The sequence below is a fragment of the Harpia harpyja genome, chromosome 1, assembly GCF_026419915.1.
Source record: "Harpia harpyja isolate bHarHar1 chromosome 1, bHarHar1 primary haplotype, whole genome shotgun sequence".
NCBI classification, from domain to species: Eukaryota; Metazoa; Chordata; class Aves; order Accipitriformes; family Accipitridae; genus Harpia; species Harpia harpyja.
In genome coordinates, this window is record NC_068940.1 from 85,188,728 (window position 1) to 85,210,670 (window position 21,943).

At 37.1% G+C, this 21,943-nt stretch overlaps 1 protein-coding gene across 2 annotated transcripts in view; it reads left to right on the forward strand.

Moving 5' to 3' along the window:
* Nucleotides 1-21,943, forward strand: part of LOC128148780 (ATP-dependent translocase ABCB1-like) — a 61,811-nt gene that overhangs the window by 18,914 nt on the left and 20,954 nt on the right. For both annotated transcript variants that reach the window (XM_052803004.1, XM_052802994.1), the window contains 12 exons: nucleotides 1,006-1,069; nucleotides 6,108-6,299; nucleotides 7,042-7,213; nucleotides 8,220-8,344; nucleotides 9,110-9,281; nucleotides 10,920-11,033; nucleotides 11,964-12,074; nucleotides 14,785-14,910; nucleotides 15,098-15,301; nucleotides 15,692-15,862; nucleotides 19,427-19,588; nucleotides 21,175-21,354. In XM_052803004.1, coding sequence (XP_052658964.1) covers nucleotides 1,006-1,069; nucleotides 6,108-6,299; nucleotides 7,042-7,213; nucleotides 8,220-8,344; nucleotides 9,110-9,281; nucleotides 10,920-11,033; nucleotides 11,964-12,074; nucleotides 14,785-14,910; nucleotides 15,098-15,301; nucleotides 15,692-15,862; nucleotides 19,427-19,588; nucleotides 21,175-21,354 — 1,793 coding nt within the window. The remainder of the gene's footprint in view (nucleotides 1-1,005; nucleotides 1,070-6,107; nucleotides 6,300-7,041; nucleotides 7,214-8,219; nucleotides 8,345-9,109; nucleotides 9,282-10,919; nucleotides 11,034-11,963; nucleotides 12,075-14,784; nucleotides 14,911-15,097; nucleotides 15,302-15,691; nucleotides 15,863-19,426; nucleotides 19,589-21,174; nucleotides 21,355-21,943) is intronic.

The window sequence follows — 21,943 nt, forward strand, 5'->3', positions numbered from 1 at the left end:
ATCAAATCTGACAATTATAGTTCACAAGGTGAATCAGATCAGTAAGTAGGTGCAACAGAAAATTCGTTACCAAAATAAAAGTACTTACTAACTTTCTCTTGGATCCATTTGTTGAATATCCTGATTTGCTGAATCAGAAGTATGAAATCAAACACAAAGGGGGACAGGCATGCACAACTGGATACAAGAGGGAAGAGTGATACTGTCACTTTGGTATCAACTCACAGTTAGACCAGATTATATTGTCCTCTGAACTCACACATTAGGTGTTAAACTTGTGAACAGGTTTCTTGCCTGAAATATTATCTAATAAGATTTCATTAAACATTTTAATAAAATAAAAGGTGATAGAGAAAAAATAAAGGATGTGACTGTCTTCTGTCCTGCATCCATTTTTGTTCTTATTATGCTGCTATCAGACAGAAACATGAGCATACTGCCTTTATCAGAACAAGTAATTTATGATTTACTCCTTCCCAAGTACAATAAATTGATCAGATTTTTATGGTGCAAATGCAAAATGCTGCAGCCGTAGTCTTCTCAAAAGGTTTGTCACTAAGTCCTTACGCGGGGCAGTAAAATTTTAGTGCCAACACCAACTTTATAGTCAATGTTTTCATAATGGGTTAAGCTATCCACAGTTACTGATTTGATGTCAGTGTCTAGACCTGTATTTTTAATGGGTTTTGGCAATATACAAATGCCCTATATTTTCAAAAAAGAAAAAAATCAAACAGCATTTAATGAATGCTCAGGAAGACCTTTTAGTCTCAAGTTACATCAATGTAGTTTTGTAGTCAGTGGAGTTACGACTAACCTTATATCAGTATAATAATTGTTTTTTAATAGGTAGAACCCTGAAATCATCACACTCCTCCTTTTATTAAAATCAACTTGATTCAAAAGGAGTTGTAGCAACTCAAAATTTGCTGGAGAGCATGCAGGAAAACAAATTTGTTAAAACTTGCTCTATTAAAAGTATTTACTCTTTTCTTCCTTTCTAAGGAAACATTTCTGCACTGAATTTCTCTTCAGATATTCTTGGCAAGCTGGAAGAAGAAATGACAAGGTAATGAGAAATTTATATTTCCTCTTTTTTTTTTTAATGTAGGCACACTTTTCTAGTCAAGTCATTCTTCTCCCACAGATGTTTTGCATACTTTAAACAATGTAAAAGCAATGGTTGATTGAATAATGTATGTAACTAAAGATTTGCACATGAGATTATTGGAGGCACTGGGATGATTCCTGAACATCCCCAGCCATTCCCAACAACTTCCCTGCAATGTCTTGCTCTCATCCATCCCACCCCCTTTTCAGGGGTGCTCTGTGTCCCAATGCCATCTGCATTTCCTTTCTTCTTTCTCTTCCTCTGAATTTATAAACAGTAATTGTTATGCTAAAAAATTATATTGATATCATCCATCGATTCTTTGAGCTGTGGTGATTTACTGATAAAAAGCAGAATTAAAATTGCCAGGTAGTACCTACTTTGCTGCCAAAGCATCAAGTTCAACTAAATTATCTGGGCTACAGAAAATACAGAGTTAGGTTATGCGTGACCTTAAATCTAGCACTCTAGAGCTGGCAATAGCAGAAGAGAATAGTCCAGTAGGTGCTTCTTCTACAAAGCTTCATAAAGAAAAGGTCAAATAAGCAGAAACATCAGCTGCCGATAGATATGTTTTGTTAAGGGGCTTTATTAACCACTGTCCATAGACTTGGTTTATGCAGAATGCCTAAAGTTCATGTACAATTTCTTGTACCACTTCAGCTTCTTTTCTTCAGGTTGAAGTCTGTTCCTCATTAGGTATTGAAAAACATCTGACATCTCAGGAATGCTGATGTGGTCTTCAAGGCAGTTGTCTTTTCTGAAGAGAAGGAGATAAGGCATTCACTCTAGCGACTCTTGCTCATTTATATTGAAGTGCATTATCATTTCTGGTAACAGTGGACTGTAAACTTATAGATCATTTAGATTAAGTAGTTAAGTTCTAATCAAAAATATCTATTTACACCAAAAATAATTCTTTACCCTAAAATAAATGAGCAAGAGCTAGTTAGGAAAAGGCTGTTACTTAGAAATGAAGAACTCTTATGTAATGAGAATGAACTGGCAGGGAACTGGCAATTATGTTTTATAAGAGAATATAGACACATAGAGTTTCTTGCTCCCACAGCATTTCTGTCAGTTAGTCTCTGACATGAATTCAAGTAATGCATACACATTTCAGTGGAATAGTTTTGTGCCCAGTGATTTGAAAGCAAATTTGAAGGCAAAATTGCAGAACAAAATAATTTGTGCATTGGTGAAGTTACCCTAACTGTTCTATGTTTTGTAAATACCTGATGCTTAGTTGCACAACATTTGTAAAGTCTGTCCTATGCTGCTTCTAAAGGAACTTTAAAAATAGTTGTTCTCACTACATATGCAATTATAGGATTCTTTTTCTGAAACTCACTAAGATCTTAGTCTCCAGCATATATTTTGACAAGTCCAATAGTTTTATGAAGTGTCATATAAACAGCAATTCCTGTTAAAATGTAAAGTTAGATCATTTGAATTTAATTGAGTGTTCTGTTATTCTTGCAAATGTAAAAAATACCTGATTCATTTTCTCTACAGCAGTTAATTGTTCTCTATATTTCTACCTGTTTAATTATCTCTTTCTAGTAACTGGTCTTATGGTTGGATTGCCTTTAAAACTGTATCACTTGCTGGTTTTAATTTCTCTTAATTTTAAAGATATTTGTGTTAGTGTTTTCATTTCCGCTTTGAAATGAAAGTAATGGCACAGCTTTAAAATCAACATATTTTCTTTTTTTTTATACTGAAGCATATCTAACCTGTATTTTAAGAGCAGGATGTACTAGAATTACACAAGGTATTACTGACCTTTATAGCATAAGAGTAGTGTGTAAATCAATGTGTCATTTATAAGTCTTTTAGACCAACAACCAATCACAACTATTTTTGATTAATGGTTTGGGTTTCTTTTAATCTCTGAACTCATATCACATCATCTCAACTAAAAACAATAGGAATCCTCCCATTGTCCTCAGTGGGCTGTTGTCTAGGAGTCACTACTGCTTAAAGAACAAAGAGTACAGGAAAACAGACAAGCTGACACAAGGAAAGTGTAAATGTTAATATAGATCTACATCAACATCTAAATGTTGAGAACTGCCTGTTCTCATGACCCTAAGAGATGGTCTATTTGAGGGAGCTCCAAGATGGACCCACTGCTGGCCAAGGCCAAGCCCATCAGTGACGGTGATAGATATCCTCTGGGATAACGTATTTAAGAAGGGAGAAAGAAACCCTGCGCAACAGAAGCTGCAGCCGGAGAGAGGAGTGAGAACATGTAAGAGAAACAGCCCTGCAGTCACCCAGGTCAGTGAAGAAGGAGGGGGAGGAGGTGCTCCAGGCGCCGGAGCAGAGATTCCCCTGCAGCCCGTGGTCGGGAAGACCACGGTGAGGCAGGCTGTCCCCCTGCAGTCCATGGAGGTCCATGGTGGAGCAGATATCCACCTGCAGCCCAGGGAGGACCCCACGCCAGAGCAGGTGGATGCCCGAAGGAGGCTGTGACCCCGTGGGAAGCCCACACTGGAGCAGGCTCCTGGCAGGACCTGCGGATCTGTGGAGACAGGAGCCCACGCTGGAGCAGGTTTGCTGGCAGGACTTGTGACCCCACGGGGACCCACGCTGGAGCACTCTGTGCCTGAAGGACTGCACCCTGTGGAAGGGACCCACGCTGGAGCAGTTCGTGAAGAACTGCAGCCTGTGGGAAGGACCCCTGTTGGAGCAGTTCGTGGAAGACTCTCCCATGGGAGGGACCCCACGCTGGAGCAGGGGAAGAGTGTGAGGAGTCCTCCCCCTGAGGAGGAAGGAGCAGCAGAGACAATGTATGATGAACTGCCCAAAACCCCCATTCCCCGTCCCTCTGTGCCACTGGCAGGGAGGAGGTAGAGAAAATTGGGAATAATGTTATGCCCGGGAAGAAGTGAGGGCTGAGGGGAAGGTGTTTTAAGATTTGATTTTATTTCTCGTTACCCTACTCCGAGTTGATTGGTAATAAATTAAATTAATTTTTTCCCCAAGTTGAGATTGTTTCACCCGTGACGTAATTGGTGAATGATCTCTCCTGTCCTTATCTCAACCCACAGGTCTTTCATTATATTTTCTCTCCCCTGTCCAGTTGAGGAGGAGGAGTGATAGAGCAGCCTTGATGGGCACCTGACATCCAGCCAGGGTCAACCCACCACAAACATCATGCATGCCACCTGGTCTTTTAGACATTAACTCTGAAAGTACAAGTATGAATAAAAAGCAGCCTGAGTTTCTCTTAAAAACAAATTGTTGAATGAGGAATGTATTACTTATTAGTAGCACAGGAGTAGGTTCTCTTTTCTAAAGTTTCTAGTTAAAGCCTTGAGTTGTTAGTGTGTTCACTGGTTTGAAGAAGTTGTTTGTACCCACCTCTTATTTCTCTAGAGAGAACGCCTGCCAGCAGGTCAAATAATGATAAAAACTGTTTACCAGGACAAAGTTCTCACACAGCTGTGTTCAAGTACCGAACTACATGTGTGGACTTGGTTGTATTTGTTACTCAAACAACAGTTTGCCTAAAACCCAACTATTTCTCAAAAGAAAAAGAACCATTATGTTACAATGCAGTGAGCATTTACTCTCTGTTAAGTTTCAGCAGTGAAATTACAGAATATATTTCATCAGCATGGAATCTGGCAAAGATATGAATCCCTTTTGATACAATTTCTCATAAAATAAAGTCCAAGCATAAAACAATTCTTTGAAGTGATGTAACATCATAAAGTAATTGTCTAAAGTAATTACTGCTGAATTTTGAAGCAGTGTTCTTGGTTTTACTTTGGTAGTTTCTGTGTAGAGTTTTAATGGAACTGAATATGATCAAAGTCAATATTCAACTAACCAGCATTCAGTTAGGCATTAACCCATTTTTATTAAACAGTTTAGATAAAGTTCATTTCATAATAAGTATAGTTCCAAAGTCCCTGACTAAACTGTGTAGTATCTTAGCCACAAAAAAACTGGATTAAAGTTTAAAAAGTTTCATCTATAAAGCCATTATCTCCTTCTTTGAGCAGAGCATTTACACACAGATTCCTGCAATTTGCTCCTGCCAAGTTTCATGCTACAGTTCTAAAGAATCTGTATGCATAACTAGCTACATGTGAGTGAAAGTCCTAAGAGTTTTAAAGCTTTTTGCTAATGATTTATATAAATGCAATGGTCTTACAATTGCATGTAATACACACGACAAATATTTAGCCATTGGTTTTGGTCATGTTTTACAAGCAGGGAATCAGTTCAGTTACATTTTTCTGGTTTAGTTCTGGTTTAAGTTCACCTGTAAGTGATTCTGATGTCAATTCTGTATTAAATCAAGTCTGATTTGATCCTGTTTGAACGGTTTAAAACTGTGGCTCAAATTCAATTCCAGTTCGAGAAATATAGTGGTTCACACACTCCTTGGTTTTGATTTGATGCCCTGCTCATAGCACAGAGCTGAATTAAGTAAAATATCACTTATGAATAAAATAGAGAGCAAAAGAATTTTTGATCTAATGGCATTTGCTTGCAATAGATGTATATATAGTAATGCTGTATTCTCAATCAGGAAATATTTACAGCATCCATGCATATATATATTTATATAGACAGGCATGTTGTATGATGTAAATTTGTGTGTAATATAGGTATACATGTTTAGGTCTGTCTATACGTGTTAAAACAAAAATGTTACAGCATTTTTGGAAATGAGACATTTAAGTGAAAAAGGTATTGTATCTGAAATACAGTCCTAAAATAATCTTATGAGAAAATATATACTATATTGACAAAAAGTAATTCCTGTCCAACCTAATTTATTGCGTATCTGAAAACGTATTAAATCCTACTCTTAGAAAACTTGCCAAGTTTTACAGAGAAGTGTGAAATCTAGTATAAACATATAAACTCTAATTCAGGTCTGAAACAGAAGAAGTAAGCATCAAGCTAAATACAGACTAGCAACGTAATTAAAAAACTAATTTCAGGGAATCCTGCCTTTTTTTTTTCCTTTCAGATATGCATACTACTATTCTGCAATAGCAGCTGGTGTTCTTCTTGCTGCTTATATCCAAACTTCATTTTGGACTCTGGCAGCAGGCCGGCAAATAAAAAAAATTAGAGAAAAATTTTTTCATGCAATTATGAGACAGGAAATTGGATGGTTTGATGTAAATGATGTTGGAGAACTTAACACTCGTCTTCTAGAGTAAGTATACTATACATTTCCCAGTGTTATTTTACCTTATTAAGCATGTATGAGTTACAATTTTTTTATTTTTATTTTAAAATTGAGTTATTTCATTGTGAAATGAAATTTCACTGTGAAATTAAATTGAATTATTTCATTGTCAATTGAAGTTTTCAAGTTTTCTCATGGAGAGTCTCAGGGACTGAACTTCTAATACTTCTGATACTGGACTGTCACAAGGATATCAGAAAAGCATTTTGATAAGTTCCCTTGAACTCTGAGGATGACTAAAGCCCAGCCTATGAGATTATCCCCATGACAAGAAAACATAGTTAATTTCTGTGCACACTGAGGACTGAATAAGGTGCCAGCTGACCCCAGCAGCGTGAACAGCTTTAACTGCATGACAAGCTATTCCTTTGTCTTTGCCTACATGAAAGGCTTTATCTTTTCTTTCCAGATATCCCACAGTTTCCAAACAGATCAAAAATTTGGAGTTAAGAAAGTGAGAGTAACTTTGCACTGCAGACAGAATTACAACCTTTTCAGACAAAAGAGGTTTATAGTATTACATTTTCACATGAAACATGAAATTTTCCTTGCCCAAAATATATAGTGCTTTATCTTGAAGCAAACTGTTGTTTGGAAGTAATTGAATAATAAAGATTGTCCTCCACACATATGCCCATGTAACAAAACTGAAAAGCTTTCTTGTGCTTCCTACATTTTCCTTCCTGTCTGGATGTAATTTGTTTTTCAGTGATGTCTCCAAAATCAGTGAAGGAATAGGTGACAAAATTGGATTGCTTGTTCAAGCAGTAACAACATTTGTAACAGGATTTATTGTTGGTCTCATAAGAGGATGGAAATTAACACTTGTAATATTAGCAGTCAGTCCTGTCCTGGGACTTTCAGCAGCCATCTGGGCAAAGGTAGGTTAACATACATTCAGTGACAGGTTTTATATTAATGAGAGATAATGAAATAAATCTACATATCTGTAATTCCTACTGTTATAATGTATTGCTTAGAACAATTATAGCTTTAGGCAACATCTATGTACATAAGCTCTCAGGTGAACTGTTTGTAAGTACTCTCATGTAGTTTGAATATTATAATTCCCATAGATTGGACAGACTTGTTTGATTTGAAGCTGTTTCTGTTAATATAGCATATTTTTATATAGAAAAGGAAGCAAGACATACAAGTAGAATCCACATCTGTAATTGTTAAACTTCATCCACTTGAGTACTTGTTCTGTTGAAAGGAATAATTGCATCTCTTGAAAAATAAGTGAATAAATTAGACCAAGCCTTGGTCCCAGACACAGAGTTTCTTTTCAGAGTTGTTAACAGCTTTGGTAAGAAATTTTAGACAGACTTAGGTGAGAGAAGTACTAAATTACCATGGGACTGGAGTGACTTACATTTGTAGTCCGGAAGCCTTTGGATTTTTATGGGATTTTATTTGCCTTACATTTCAAAGATCATATAAGCCTTCTCTGTCTTGAGTGAGTATATTGTGGAAAACGTAGGGGTAGAGAAGCATGTGCTACATATGTCTACTGCCTAAAAGTCTTCATGGACTGTGGCAAATTAATGTAAGCTATAGAGCCCTGTGGCTAATGTAGCCAGAGATGAGAATGAGCTGAGGAGATCTGCCTGGGGAGAACCACACCAGCTCAGTATGAGTAGTCATCTAATCTGCACTGGGTGAAAGCAAACTGGAAAATCCAGCCCTTAGCTGTTGAGAATGGGTAATGTTGAATTATTTGATTGAATTCATAATATACTTAAGGATTTTGATATTGAACATTCTGCACTCATACATAATATAATCAAAAGGCTTCATATTGGAAGAAAGTAACTGTGATAAAAGCCATGAAGTGCTTGAGCTCATTCTGTTTTTCTTAAGCCAAAATATTTGATTCTGTACTAGGTTCTCTCTGCTTTCACTGACAAAGAACAAGCTGCATATGCAAAAGCAGGTGCTGTTGCAGAGGAAGTTCTGGCAGCAATCCGTACTGTAATAGCTTTTGGAGGACAGGAAAAAGAAATTAAAAGGTAAGAGCAATGTTTGCTTTCATCAGCTGATTTTAAAGTACTTGCTTCAGATGGTTTGAAATTTCCTTTTATCTTTGCTGTTGAAAGTTTGTCAAAACAAGTAAGTCTTGTGCTTCCTGCATTTTTAGGTAATGCCAAATTGCCTATTACAGGCTATTATAAGTTTTACTGCATGTTGAAAGACAATTAGTCATTTTTCTAGAAAAGGACAAAGTAAGTTGATATATTGTCTCTACTCTAGAAAGTGTAAAAACTGCTTTAAACTTCACAGGGTGAGAGCTTTAGACAAAAAAAAAGCCCCTGCCATGAGAACAGATGATGGTATTCTTCATTATCTGATTACTCAGTAGTTGTGAAGGTACTAATAAACAATACCTCTATTTCCACTATACTGTCAAACATCATTCTTGTGATATATTTTAACCTTTTATCTTAAGCTAACAATTATAATCTCAAAACCTGTCATGAATGGTTCACGGTCAAAGTTCACTGACCTGCAGGTTATTTGAGGAACTCGAATGCCAGTCCCTGAACTGCAATGTCCTTTTTTTTCCCTATATACCAGGTTGGCTGATGGCCTTTGTAGGAGTTACCTTAAAGTCTCTGTGCCTGACTACCAGGCTTACCTTTGTACAGTCTTAGGGTTATGTATTTTATGTATCTTGTTGTACTTTATGAGTGTTCTTTTTCTAATTCGTCCACAGACTTTTTGGTGCTGTGTGCCACAGTACAAGTCTGAGGCTATTTTGAACTTCTTTCTTTCAGATACCATAAAAATTTAGAAGATGCTAAACGGATTGGAATAAAAAAGGCTATTACAGCTAATATTTCTATGGGTGCTGCTTTCTTACTGATATATGCATCATATGCACTGGCCTTCTGGTATGGAACTACCTTGGTCTTAACTGATGATTACACTATTGGCAAAGTTCTTACAGTAAGTATTAATAGTAAATTCCCAATAATAGTGAGAAATACTAAAGAAAATACATTAAAGTGTATATTTGGAACTTATTTGAGTTTAATAATAATTATGTCCCAAAATCGACAAAATAGCATCCCTTCTTAACAAAAAGGTTCTCACCACAAAAGTCTACATGTTGTTTCTATAGCATCTCAAAATCCACATCAAGCCAAATAAAAGACACATTATTTTCAACTGTTTCTACTTCTTTTCTGAATTCCATGAGATCAGACTGATATAGAAACTGTTCAATCAAAAACTGAGGTACAGTACCCTTCCTAGTTGCTTTTTGTTTTCACATTTGTTGGGCTGAATATATTTTCAGGATGTGGAAGAAAATACTTCTATTTTAGCTGGTGTGTTGTCTAAGTAGATCATTTTATTGATACTTTTCTTATATTTTGCACCATAAGAGCTTGGAATCACTTCTCAGTATTTTTAGAAATCGAGGGTGAGAAAAATACACTTGTGACTAGGAAATATGTCACCATCTAACCAAAGGAAGAAAACCATATCTCATAACTTAAATTCTTTTGATGTAGCAACCATTCTAATTTTGTGTGAGATATCAAACAAACATCGTAAAAAGAATAACTTTGTTAACCGTGATGAAACCCAGCCAGGAGACCACATATTTTTTAAACTACCTGTTTTGTTTTATTTGTGAATCACTGAAGTTTGCGAAAAATGGCTCTGATATGTTATTGGCTCTTTTGAACCTGCCTATTTTATTTTTAAAGGCAGGCTGGCATACAGAACATCTCAGTGAGGTTCATGCTCTTGCGTGTCATTTTTTCAGTTCAAAGTATTTTCAATTTCTGTTATCTATGTTGTAGTTCATTGGAATGGTGTTGTTATAACATGGACGGGAGGGTGTTGAGTTAAGTGTCACATCTGTGAATGACCACTGTTGGAGAAAAGATGACGGGTGTGATGGACCTTTGCTCTGACGTACTATGGCTGTTATTATGATCTCTGAGCAGTGTGGTTTTACTACTTTTGTCTTGATACTAGCTGAAAGCAATAAACTATGATTCTCTGAGAAAATAATATTTTTTTTCTTTTTCTGTTTTTTCTTGTTTGCTTGCACTCACTCTCCTTCATTCCAGCAGAGGAACCCTATATTACTTTGTAATGGAGAAGTTGGATTTGTGTACTTCTGTTTCACTGTCACTTTGAAAGCAGAATGAGAGTGCCTTGCATATCTGTCTTTGTTCCATTGGAAGATATGCAATATACTTTCTGGTCTTTGGAACATCTTTTGCCAAAGAATGAATTAGTACAATAAATCCTGAGACATCAAGTGTAATTATACATTTTTTGGCATAGATTTTGCAGGTCTCTGTCACTTTTTACTTCTTATCAATGTGTTTGCAACATTCACATTGTGCAGGAGCTCAGTTCTCAGCTGAGTCTTAAAAAGCCCTTTTCTTAATGTTATTCTCTGTTTAAGAGAGACCCTTTAATTTTTTCTTTAATTCTAGATTCCTTAACCTTCCGTTAACAGGCATGGAGACTCCTGACCCAAAGATATCTAATGTAAATAAATAAAGAAATGTAATTGTCTGCTTGAATAAGAATTTATATATGTCACTTAAACATTTCTTTCAGGTCTTTTTCTCTGTATTGGTTGGAGCTTTCAGCATTGGACAGACTGCTCCAAGCATAGAGGCATTTGCTAGTGCAAGAGGAGCTGCCTATACAATCTTTAATATCATAGACAATGTGAGTATCTTTGCCCTCACTCTCATTTCAAAACTGAGACACCCTTCTTTTTAAAGTACAGGCACTTTTTATGGAGATGATGTTAGTAAAAGTAAATAACAGTTTGTAAAATAAGCAGAAATATAAACATAAAAGTAGATAGAATGTGTAATTATTAGTCAGTTCCTCTTTGTCTTCTGGAGTTATCAGTCCTTCCTTCAAAGGTAAAAGTACTGGATCTCTGATCACTTGGTGTTGGAGGTATTCTCTAATGTTTTTATCATGAAAGGCACGTCACTAGTAGCGTGAGTGTCAGCAAATCAGTAAAACACAACCTAGTAACCTGGATGTGTACTTCAATTGCCAAGAGAGTCTGAAATCAGGGAAGCTGTGATTTTACTAGCTAATGAAGCTCTATGAAAGGCAATTGCATGTTCCGGATTATTGTTAAGACACGCTTCAAGTTCTAGACCCACCCTGGATGGAAAAAAAACCCAGTGATAATTAAGAACTCTATTTCTGCTTAATGGTCAGGGGATTGGTTCTTTCTCACACAAATTGTTTCAGCAGAAAGGGCAAAGCTATAAACAAACAGTGTACGAACAGCTCATTCGAGATGATTTGTTCAGGTTAATCATCAGGCAGTAAAATGAATCTCAAATTGTGGCTACCTGTGGGTACAGTCTTAAAGACAACGTACTAAATTCACACAAAAGCTTAAATGGAGAAATGATAAAAGTCTTCTTGCATGAGCAGATCATCAATGTAGTAATGAGACAGCAAGACAGCATGCAATTTACATGTTTCAGAAATCTCGCTTAAATGACTTTAACATTACATTTAATATCTCTGCAGAATAATGGTGCACGCTAGGACCTTTTTATGAAAAAAATCATTAGGAAATATGATATGTTTGTGTTTGGGTTTATTTATTTATTTTATTTTGCACAGGAACCTCAAATTGACAGTTATTCAGAGACAGGTTACAAACCAGACCACATTAAGGGGAACTTGGAATTCCGAAATGTTTACTTCAATTATCCATCCAGACCAGATGTTGAGGTACTGTAAATGCAACTTTACACATATTACAGTTAAACATGTAGATCAATTGTTAGGGAAAAAAGTATCATAAATAAAATTTTGTTGAAAATATAACAATTCCAAGTTGATTCTCTAATTCATATAAAACTACCTTGACATCACAGTGATTTTAGATAGAATTATTTACACCTTAGCTAAACGTGTTAAGTTTTCTGAATAATTTTCTGTCTAAAGCTATAGTCAGTGTGGTTATGCAATAAAACTTAAAGATTTATTGCTATCAGAATCTAAATTTATGCATCTAACCCAAGTGTTTGTGTATAGTAGTAATAATAATGAGATAGTGGGTTTCAAAAGTACTTACAATGCAGCTCTGTTAAGACTATATCTCAACAAGTTAAAGAAAGCAGATCCAGCAAGGACCTGTTATATAAGGAATAGAGATCAGAATCTGTGTTTTTCTGTCTAGACAGAGAAAAAAGTTTGCTTTTTAAAGCACTGTCATAAATCCAGGGTCTTAATGCAGTGGAGGTGGAAGATGTTTGAGTGATTTCTGAAAATATTTTCACGAAGAGTGTTTTTGTGCTGTGTAACTATTTCCTTCCCTATGTTGAAGGAAAATCACTGAGCTTGATAAAGGGATCTTTCTTACTTTTGAAAGGCAGAAAGGAAAGACACAGAGCTTTCTTTTTAAGCCATTTTTACTCATAAATATGTTAAATATCTTGGCTTTTCCTTCTATCAAGAAAGTGAATGAAGTGAATGTGCTTGATTTTTCTTCATATAGAAATATAAATGAAAAGACAACTATTGATCTCAGTGGATTATTTTATAAGTTTATACAGGTATGATACAAATAGAGATTTCTCCCCCATGGTTTCAGAGATAATAATTATAGGAAGTTAAGGCTACACCAAACATTTAGTAAGTATTTCATAAATTACAGTAAAGAGAAAAATAAGGAGGTCAGATAACTCAGGGTAGTTAATTTCTGCATAAGTTTAATCTACATGACTTTCAAGTTAACTCTTCTTTTCAACAGGATTAAGTGCAGCAAAGTAACTGACAGGCATGATGAAGACTGCAAGTTACTTCTTATCTCACTAGACTGATTTATTTGCTGTCCTTACTGTCTCTTCTCTGTTTGCTTTAAGTTGTTAGAAACAGCCTAAATGGATTTAATTACGGATTTTATTTTGGTATAGGAAAAAGTTTCTGATCAATAGTCCACTGAAATCAGTGGTAATCCACAGGTTTTATATCAAATTCTATTTGCTACTTTATTTACACTAGATTTGTTTTATACAAGGTCTACAGACTAAATGATCTATGGCATTATGACAAGAGGATTAAAAGATTAAATAAGACTGCTTCATAAATTTTCAATTGTTATCACTTATGTTGGACTTCTTGTTTCGATCTAAAAATGTTATAGCAAAATAAGACATACTAGAAGTTATGATTTGTCTATGCCTCTTGTTCCTAAACAGTGAGATAGAATTCACTTGTAAAGCACACAAATATCAGTACTAAGGGTGAAGAGGCAGCAGTAGTGCTGAGGGTAGAAATTTAGGAAGAAAGAGACCGTGACAAGGACACAGGGCTGCAAGGTATTGGGAAGTACATTGGGAGAGTATCGGAATGTATCGGTGCGCGGTTGTACATTTAGAATGGAAAAATGCACTTAGCCATGATGAAGATGCTGACATTCAGGTATGCATAGTTCATTGTAGCCTAGTCCTTCTAGAAGAGTAATTAGCAAAAAATATGCTGTTCTTCATTTCAGTATACATTTCTAACCACAGAAGTTGTACAAAGTCATGAAAGCTGTACAGACTCCTGTACACCTTTTCTTGTGTAAAGTAGAAACAAACACACTTTATTCCTTTTTTCCTATTGTTGTATCTTCTTACTACTCAGGTGAGCAGGTGAAGAAGAAAGGTGGGCAAAATTAAATATACATGGCATGGATGTGCTAACTGTGTGTCTGTTCTCCAGCCCCACTACACAACCCAATACAGGTTATATTCTTGAAAATAAAATGAAGAAGCAATTACATGGCACCAAAGAGCTATATTTACCCTTTTTAAGAGACCCAAGGAAGGCAAAACTTTGTATCTTCCGTGGTTGTGAAATGCTATATTGTATGCTGACTAGTAGAAAAAGGTTATATATTGTACAATGAAATGTCACCATTGTAAAGAAGCCCCACCAGCAATTCCAATCAAAAGGGGAAAAATTAAGGATACTTCGAGGTTACTAAAATGACTTTCCCTCCAAAACAATGTAGAGTATATTCTGTCACTTTGAACTGTGACTTTTACTGTATAATAGTTTTCCTGTAGTTTGCAATGATGCATTAAAGAAAAAGGTGAGGCAACATAATACAGAAATATTGCATCATATTTTTTCTATATTATATTTTAGTTACAGGTAGTAATCATATTGTTATTATTTTGTCATATGAACTGGTTCATGATACGGGTAATTGTGAAGTGTGTTGTATAATACATTGGTATTGGACCAACTGTGATGTAAATATGAAGAAAATTAAGCTGAAGTCATTAGTTATCCAAAATTTAAACTCACATGTTTATAAATTTTACTTTGTACCAGATTCTGCTATACATATGAAGGGTATTTTATTGTAGTCTTTAGAGTTTCTTCAAATTTACACTGACATTTTTACATACAGTTATGTTTTTGGTTACCCTTCTTATATGCACAGATACTGAAGGGCTTGAACCTCAAGGTTAGCTGTGGCCAGACAGTGGCCCTGGTTGGTGGCAGTGGCTGTGGGAAAAGTACAACTGTTCAGCTCATCCAGAGATTTTATGATCCCAAGGAAGGCACGGTAAGATACCTCAAGTAAGAGGACTGCTCTGTGTGTCACAGTTGTTGGAAGTCTGGTTCTGGCCTCACGGCCCTTGTTCCAATGACAAGATAAAGTCTCCCCTAAAGAGGTAAGTGCCAGCCTGGGGAGAGAGGTTTCTTGACCAAAACACTTAGTAAACAGTTTTTGTCTGCTTCCTTTCATTTAGGTTACCATTGACGGGCAGGATATTAAGACCTTAAATGTAAGATATCTGCGGGAGATTATTGGTGTGGTGAATCAGGAGCCCGTGCTATTTGCTACTAGCATTGCAGAAAACATTCGTTATGGCCATGAGGACGTCACCATGGAAGAGATTGAAAAAGCTACCAAGGAAGCGAATGCTTATGACTTCATCATGAAGCTACCCAATGTAAGCAAACCAGCTGTCCTGCTGAAATAACTTCTCCTAAACCTTGTGCCAAAGAGTTCCTTAGAAGGGATTCTTGTAAGCAGAGGAAGCTATCCCTGGAGCTGTGAATAAGCAGAGCTATGCAGACCTTCCTCATAACTTTTGAGAATAATGTTAATTTTAAATCTTTAGGTCATGAATTGGTGGGCATTTGGAGAACTATTAGACTTCCAGGGACAAAAAAAATTAGGCAGGTATATCTAAGTGGCTGTTTATCCTGTAGAGTTTTAGAGGAAGGAGAAGATGCTGCTGGGGCTACTGACACCGACGCGCCTTTTCTTTACACTGCCTTTCTTTGGCGAAAGGACTGTGCCACTGAGTGTTTTGGAAATGTGTGTGGTTGTCTTGTAGAAGTTTGAAACCGTGGTTGGAGAAAGAGGGGCACAGCTGAGTGGAGGTCAGAAGCAAAGAATAGCAATCGCCCGAGCACTGGTTCGCAATCCTAAAATTCTTCTGCTTGATGAGGCAACGTCAGCTTTGGATACTGAGAGTGAATCAGTTGTGCAGGCAGCACTGGACAAGGTCAGTAGTGTTCTAAAATGAAGTAGGTAAGCAGGAGCCTAATATTTACTTTTTTCCCAGACATTTGTTGAAAGAGCTGCAAGAAATAGAGACCCTTAAAACACAAATGGTAAACTTCGATTTGGCAAATATTCTCTGTACAGAGAATTTTTGAGATCCTGTAGGTATTACAGACAGGAATCTTGTTTCAAGTGAGAAGATGGAATTATATTTTCTGCATTATTAAGCTTAAATCAACATTTTCTTGGTGTAAACACCATCCCCTGCAATTTTCTGTCTTACTGACATGCATATTGTTGTCAGTCACCTACTTAATTAACTTTTGTTGAAGACTGGCAGACAAGGTAAGTGCTACCAGCATGTCATAAATGATCATAGCAGTGACTTCACAGGAAACACTCCAAGGAAACATTTGCTTCAGTTAACATGAATACTTCTAGGTTCTTGGTTTGTTCTTAATGTAGAGCTGTCTCACTAAGGGACAGCTGATCCCTGGTGCAACTCAGGAGTCTCTATATTGGTACTGGGGCTGTACCCCCAAATGGTATTCTGAATTTACTCAGTCAGATTCTGCTGGAGTACTGTAATGCTTCCCACTGCTGTTGGATAGAGAAAGACAGTTTGAGGAGAATTATTAATGGAAATACATTTAATAGAGAAGTTATTTGTCTAGCCTTTCTTGGTCACATTATCTTATAAATTTGGATCCTCATAAACCTTTGCAGAAGGCCTAGGGACTCATAGAATCATAGAATGGTTTGGGTTGGAAGGGACCTTTAAAGATCATCTAGTCGAACCTCTCTGCAGGGCCATCTTTCACTAGATCAGGTTGCTCAAAGCACTGTTCAACCTGATTTTGAACACTTCCAATGATGGAGAATCCACAGCTTCTCTGGGTAACCTGTTCCGGTATCTCACCACCCTCACTGTAAAAAATTTCTTCCTTATATCCAATCTAAATCTACCCTCTTTTATTTATAACCATTGTCCCTTGCCCTGTCACTACAGGCCCTGGTAAAAAGTCTCTCTCTGCCTGTGTTAGAAGCTCCATTTGTATACTGAAAGGTCACAATAAGGTCTCCCCAGAACCTTCACTTCTCCAGGCTGAACGATCCCAACTCTCTCAGGCTTTCTTCATAGGAGAGATCTTTCAGTCCTCTGATGATTTATGTGACCCTCCTCTGGACCAGCTCCAACAGGTCCATGTCTTTTTTGTACCAGGGACTCCAGAACTGAATGCAGTACTCCCGGTGGGGTCCCGCCAGAGCGGAGTAGAGGGGCAGAATCACCTCCCTTGACCTGCTGGTCATGCTTCTTTTTATGCAGCCCAGGATATGGTTGGCTTTCTGGGCTGCGAGTGCACATCGTCAGCTCATGTCCAATTTTTCATCTACCAGTATTCCCAAGCCCTTCTCTGCATGGCTGCTCTCAATACATCCATCCCCCAGTCTGTATAGATATAGAGGATTGCCCTGACCCAGGTGCAGGGCCTTGCACTTGGCCATGTTGAACTTCATGAGGTTCACATGGGCCCACTCCTCCAGCTTGTCAACGTCCATCTGGATGCCATTCTTTCCTTCCAGCGAATCAACTGCACCACTCAGCTTAGTGTCATCCGCAAATTTGCTGAGTGTGCACTCAATCCCATTTAACTATGTCAATGATGAAAATATTAAATAGTATTTGTCCCAGTATGGGCCCTTGAGTGACATCACTGTCCATCCAGGTTTGTGGTGGGTTGACCCTGGCTGGATGCCAGGTGCCCACCAAAGCCACTCTATCACTCCCCCCAACTCTCAGCTGGACAGGGGAGAGAAAATATAACAAAGGGCTTGTGGGTCGAGATAAGGACAGGAGAGCTCACTCGCCAATTACCGTCACGGGCAAAACAGACTCAGTTTGGGGAAAATTAACTCAATTTATTACAAATCAACCAGAGTAGGGTAATGAGAAATAAAACCAAATCTCAGAACACCTTCCCTCCACCCCTCCCTTCTTCCCAGGCACAACTTCACTCCCGGATTCTCTACCAACCCCCACCCCCAGCGGCACAGGGGGACAGGGAATGGAGTTTATGGTCAGTTCATCACATGATATTTTCTGCCACTTCATCCTCCTCAGGGGGAGGACTCATCACACTCTTCCCCTGCTCCAGCATGGGGTCCCTCCAAGAGGAGACAGTCCTCCATGAACTTCTCCAACATGGGTCCTTCCCACGGCTGCAGTTCTTCACGAACTGCTCCAGCATGGGTCCTTTCCACAGTGTGCAGTCCTTCAGGAGCACACTGCTCCAGTGTGGGTCCCCCATGGGGTCACAAGTCCTGCCAGAAAACCTGCTCCAGCATGAGCTCCTCTCTCCACGGGGCCACAGGTCCTGCCAGAGCCTGCTCCAGCATGGGCTTCCCATGGGTCACAGCCTCCTTCAGGCATCCACCTGCTCTGGCGTGGGGTCCACCACGGGCTGCAGGTGGATATCTGCTCCTCCGTGGACCTCCATGGACTGCAGGGGGACAGCCTGCCTCACCATGGTCTTCACCACGGGCCGCAGGGGAATCTCTGCTCCAGCACCTGGAGCATCTCCTCCCCCTCCTTCTTCACTGACCTTGGTGTCCGCAGGGTTGTTTCTCTTACACATTCTCACTCCTCTCACCAGCTGCCATTTACGTCTGTCCCAACTTTTTTTTGCCTTCTTAAAAATGTTATCACAGAGGCACTACCACTGTTGCTGATTGGCTCGGCCTTGGCCGGCGGCGGGTCTGTCTTAGAGCCAGCTGGTATTGGCTCTCTCCCAAACACAGGGGAAGCTTCCAGCAGCTTCTTACAGAAGCCACCCCTGTAACCCCCCCCACTACCAAAACCTTGCCACACAAAGCCAATACAAGGTTCCAACAAAATTCCACTGCTTGGGATCATTACTTTGATTATTTAAACTAAATATTGCTTGATCATTTTAATACAGCCTGGTAATTAAAATGGCAAGCCATGACACTTGATACATTATATGTGATAGGTTTATAAATAACCAAAGACGGGTAGTTAGTTGAAATGTATTTCACATGAAATTGTAGAGAATTTTATTTTCAGTGAAGCTACTTGATTCAACAATGACTTAGAGCTTAAAACCCTGAAATTTTTTTAAATGTCAGTGTGAAATATTTTCTAATGCTTCTGAGTGTAAACTAACCTTCACAGATTTTAAGGTTTAAGTGAATAACTATGGGCTTAAATATAAAAACTTGTAGCATTTTTTAAATTTTAAGGTTTTTAACATTGTAACATTCTAAAATATTAAATACTGAGAATTTTGTTTAGATATTTGTGATCAAAATTTGATGGGTTTATGTGCCACAGTGAAAGATTGTCTCTAATATTAATTTTCAAACTAAAGATTATATTTCTGGTTTAAGGTACTCATTGAAATCTGTTTCTTAATTTTTTTTTGAAAGCTATGTTTTTCTGTGAGCCATTTTAATGTTTCCCTTTGGTCTTATTCAACTCTAATAGGAAGATGAACAATTTTTTAATATACTTAGAAATACTCATACTAAATATTGTTATTTCTAGGCAAGGGAAGGACGCACAACGGTTGTGGTAGCTCATCGACTGTCAACAGTCCGAAATGCAGATCTTATAGCTGTGTTCAAAGGTGGAGTTATCACAGAACAAGGGAATCATTTTAAATTGCTTGAGAGAAAGGGACTATACTACAAACTTGTTAACATGCAGGTACTTTTTTCTCGCTAGCTGTTGCCTCATTTTCTTTTCTGTATTCCATGGCCAAAGTTATTGTATACTATCAGAAGTATGGGGAATTCTGCAGCATATTTTGTTACAGCAAAAAAATATGTACTTTGAAAGGAGAGCAGTAATTTGAGAAAGAAGACACTAGTTTTGATATCAGACCTATTTAAACCCAGGATAGTACATTTTTAATCTTCTAGGGATTTAAACTTAAAAGATTATTTTATGTTTTCCTTTTATGCAGTTAATGTAGAGCAGCTGACTACAGTAGTCTGCTATTCCATTGCTTGCTCTTAGCCTATGATAAAAGGTAAAATACAGTAGCTGATACTGGAGGAATAGATTATGCACATTTTAAGCTGTTTAGTTATAATCCTTCATACTGAATTTCTTTCTAAAGAAAAAAAAATGTGGAGCAATAGGAGAAAAAGAAAAATAATCCAGCTATGCTGAGTGCAAAAATATGTACACTATTAAAGTTATCCAGCCAGAAAAAAAGAGATTGGAAATTAATATAAATATCAGAAAAGTATTAGTTATGAAGTGAAGAACAAAATACTTTGATACTTCCCAATGTCCCATGCCATAGCTAGGTTATAGCTGAGTTTCACTGTAGCCTTCTGTGTCAATGGTGTTTTACTGCATAAGCACCATGCTCATTAAAGAAACTGAAGCTGCTGTCTCAGTATGTCAGACTGAAGAGAGTAAACTAGGCCAATTAAAACATTTCTTCATAAAATAACTAAGAGAATGCATTTGGTCACCTTAGATTGAAAGTAACTTTGTATTCAAGCAAATGTGATAATGGGACATATTAGAAAATATAAAATGGAAAGAAAATAAAAAATAACAGAAAATAACATAAAATTGAAAGAAAGCAAAAGAATTTATTTTTATTAGTAGCACAAAAAGCGGTAAGAAATAAAATCTTTCCAGAAAAAAAGAAATACAAGTTGAAGGCAACTTTGAATCCAGTTGCTATTAAATATCTCAGTGGTGGGTAGACATTTATTTATTCTGTCAAAGAGACTGGCAAAACTGCCACCAAAAGAAGGACTCTTTTCCAGACTGTTCAGATTTTTTGGTCAAAATCTCTTTTTGACCTGTTCTGTCCTGATCTTCCTTATTACATTTAAAGTCAAGAATTGTTAAGTGTTCTGCACTAAAGAGGGGTAATTTTTTCTCACTTCATGAATAAACAGTGTATCCACCAAGAACTCATTCAAAAAGATCCCAAGATAAGTGCAAATGGTTTACACTCAGTTTAAAACTCTGTTAGGAGTTAATTCATTAAAAAAGAGCAGCTACTTCCGTACCATTGCCTTCCACTTAGTATAAGTATTTTCTTGAGAGGTGAGATACTCATATATGAATGAAGCTCTGAAGATAGAGATCTACTCAGATTTATAACACAGATTTTCATATCTGCTTTATAGCATTACATTTTTTTCCCCATATCTCTTTCCACTGAAACAATCAAAGTTACTTTTACTTTGATTACCTCATAATTTTGGAATTTCAAAGTAATACATGCATAACTAATCTTAGCATCATGCTCTTCCCTCTTTTAGGCAATAGAAGCTGAAGTGCCATCGTCAGAAGATGACAATGCACTCAGTGTCAAAAAAAGTGAATCTGAACCAGAATTTGAAGAATCCTTAACAAAAGGATTGAGAAGACAATCAACTCGGAGAAGCATGAAAAAGCCAGGAGCACAAAATGATGATCCTGATGAGAAAACAAGTTCACCTGTAAGTATCTTTGCACAGCTGTTAGTGAACTTTGATTCCTTTCAACAAGGTATGTTAAAATTAAATTCATTCTCCTGCTTCAGAAAGGTACAAGAAGAAGGAGGCATTTGATAGGGGTGAAAAAACCATGAGAATTTTCCAATTCTAAATAGCCTTTGAATGATAATATTCATAACTTGTTTTGTTATTCCAACCATGAATGATTATACAAATAAAATGGGACTTTAAAAATCTGTAACAAGAATGAGTTTATTCTTGGAAATCAGTTTGCTATAAAAGAAATATACTTACATATATTTGCATACCATACCAACATAGTCTATACAGGTTAAACATTCATTTTTGCATCAGAAACAACATTCAGCCCAACATACAACCCTTAAAACAAACCTTACAAAAGAATCATACAACATACGACTGCATTCATATTTGCAGCAAATACTTTGCTGTTATAAAGTGCTTAATGAACAATTACTTGAATTAATCTAGTCATGGATTACACATAGCAATATGCCCAGAATGAATAATTCAGTCACCATTGACCAAGAGTATTGATAAATGAAAATGATATAGATAAACTAAAATATGA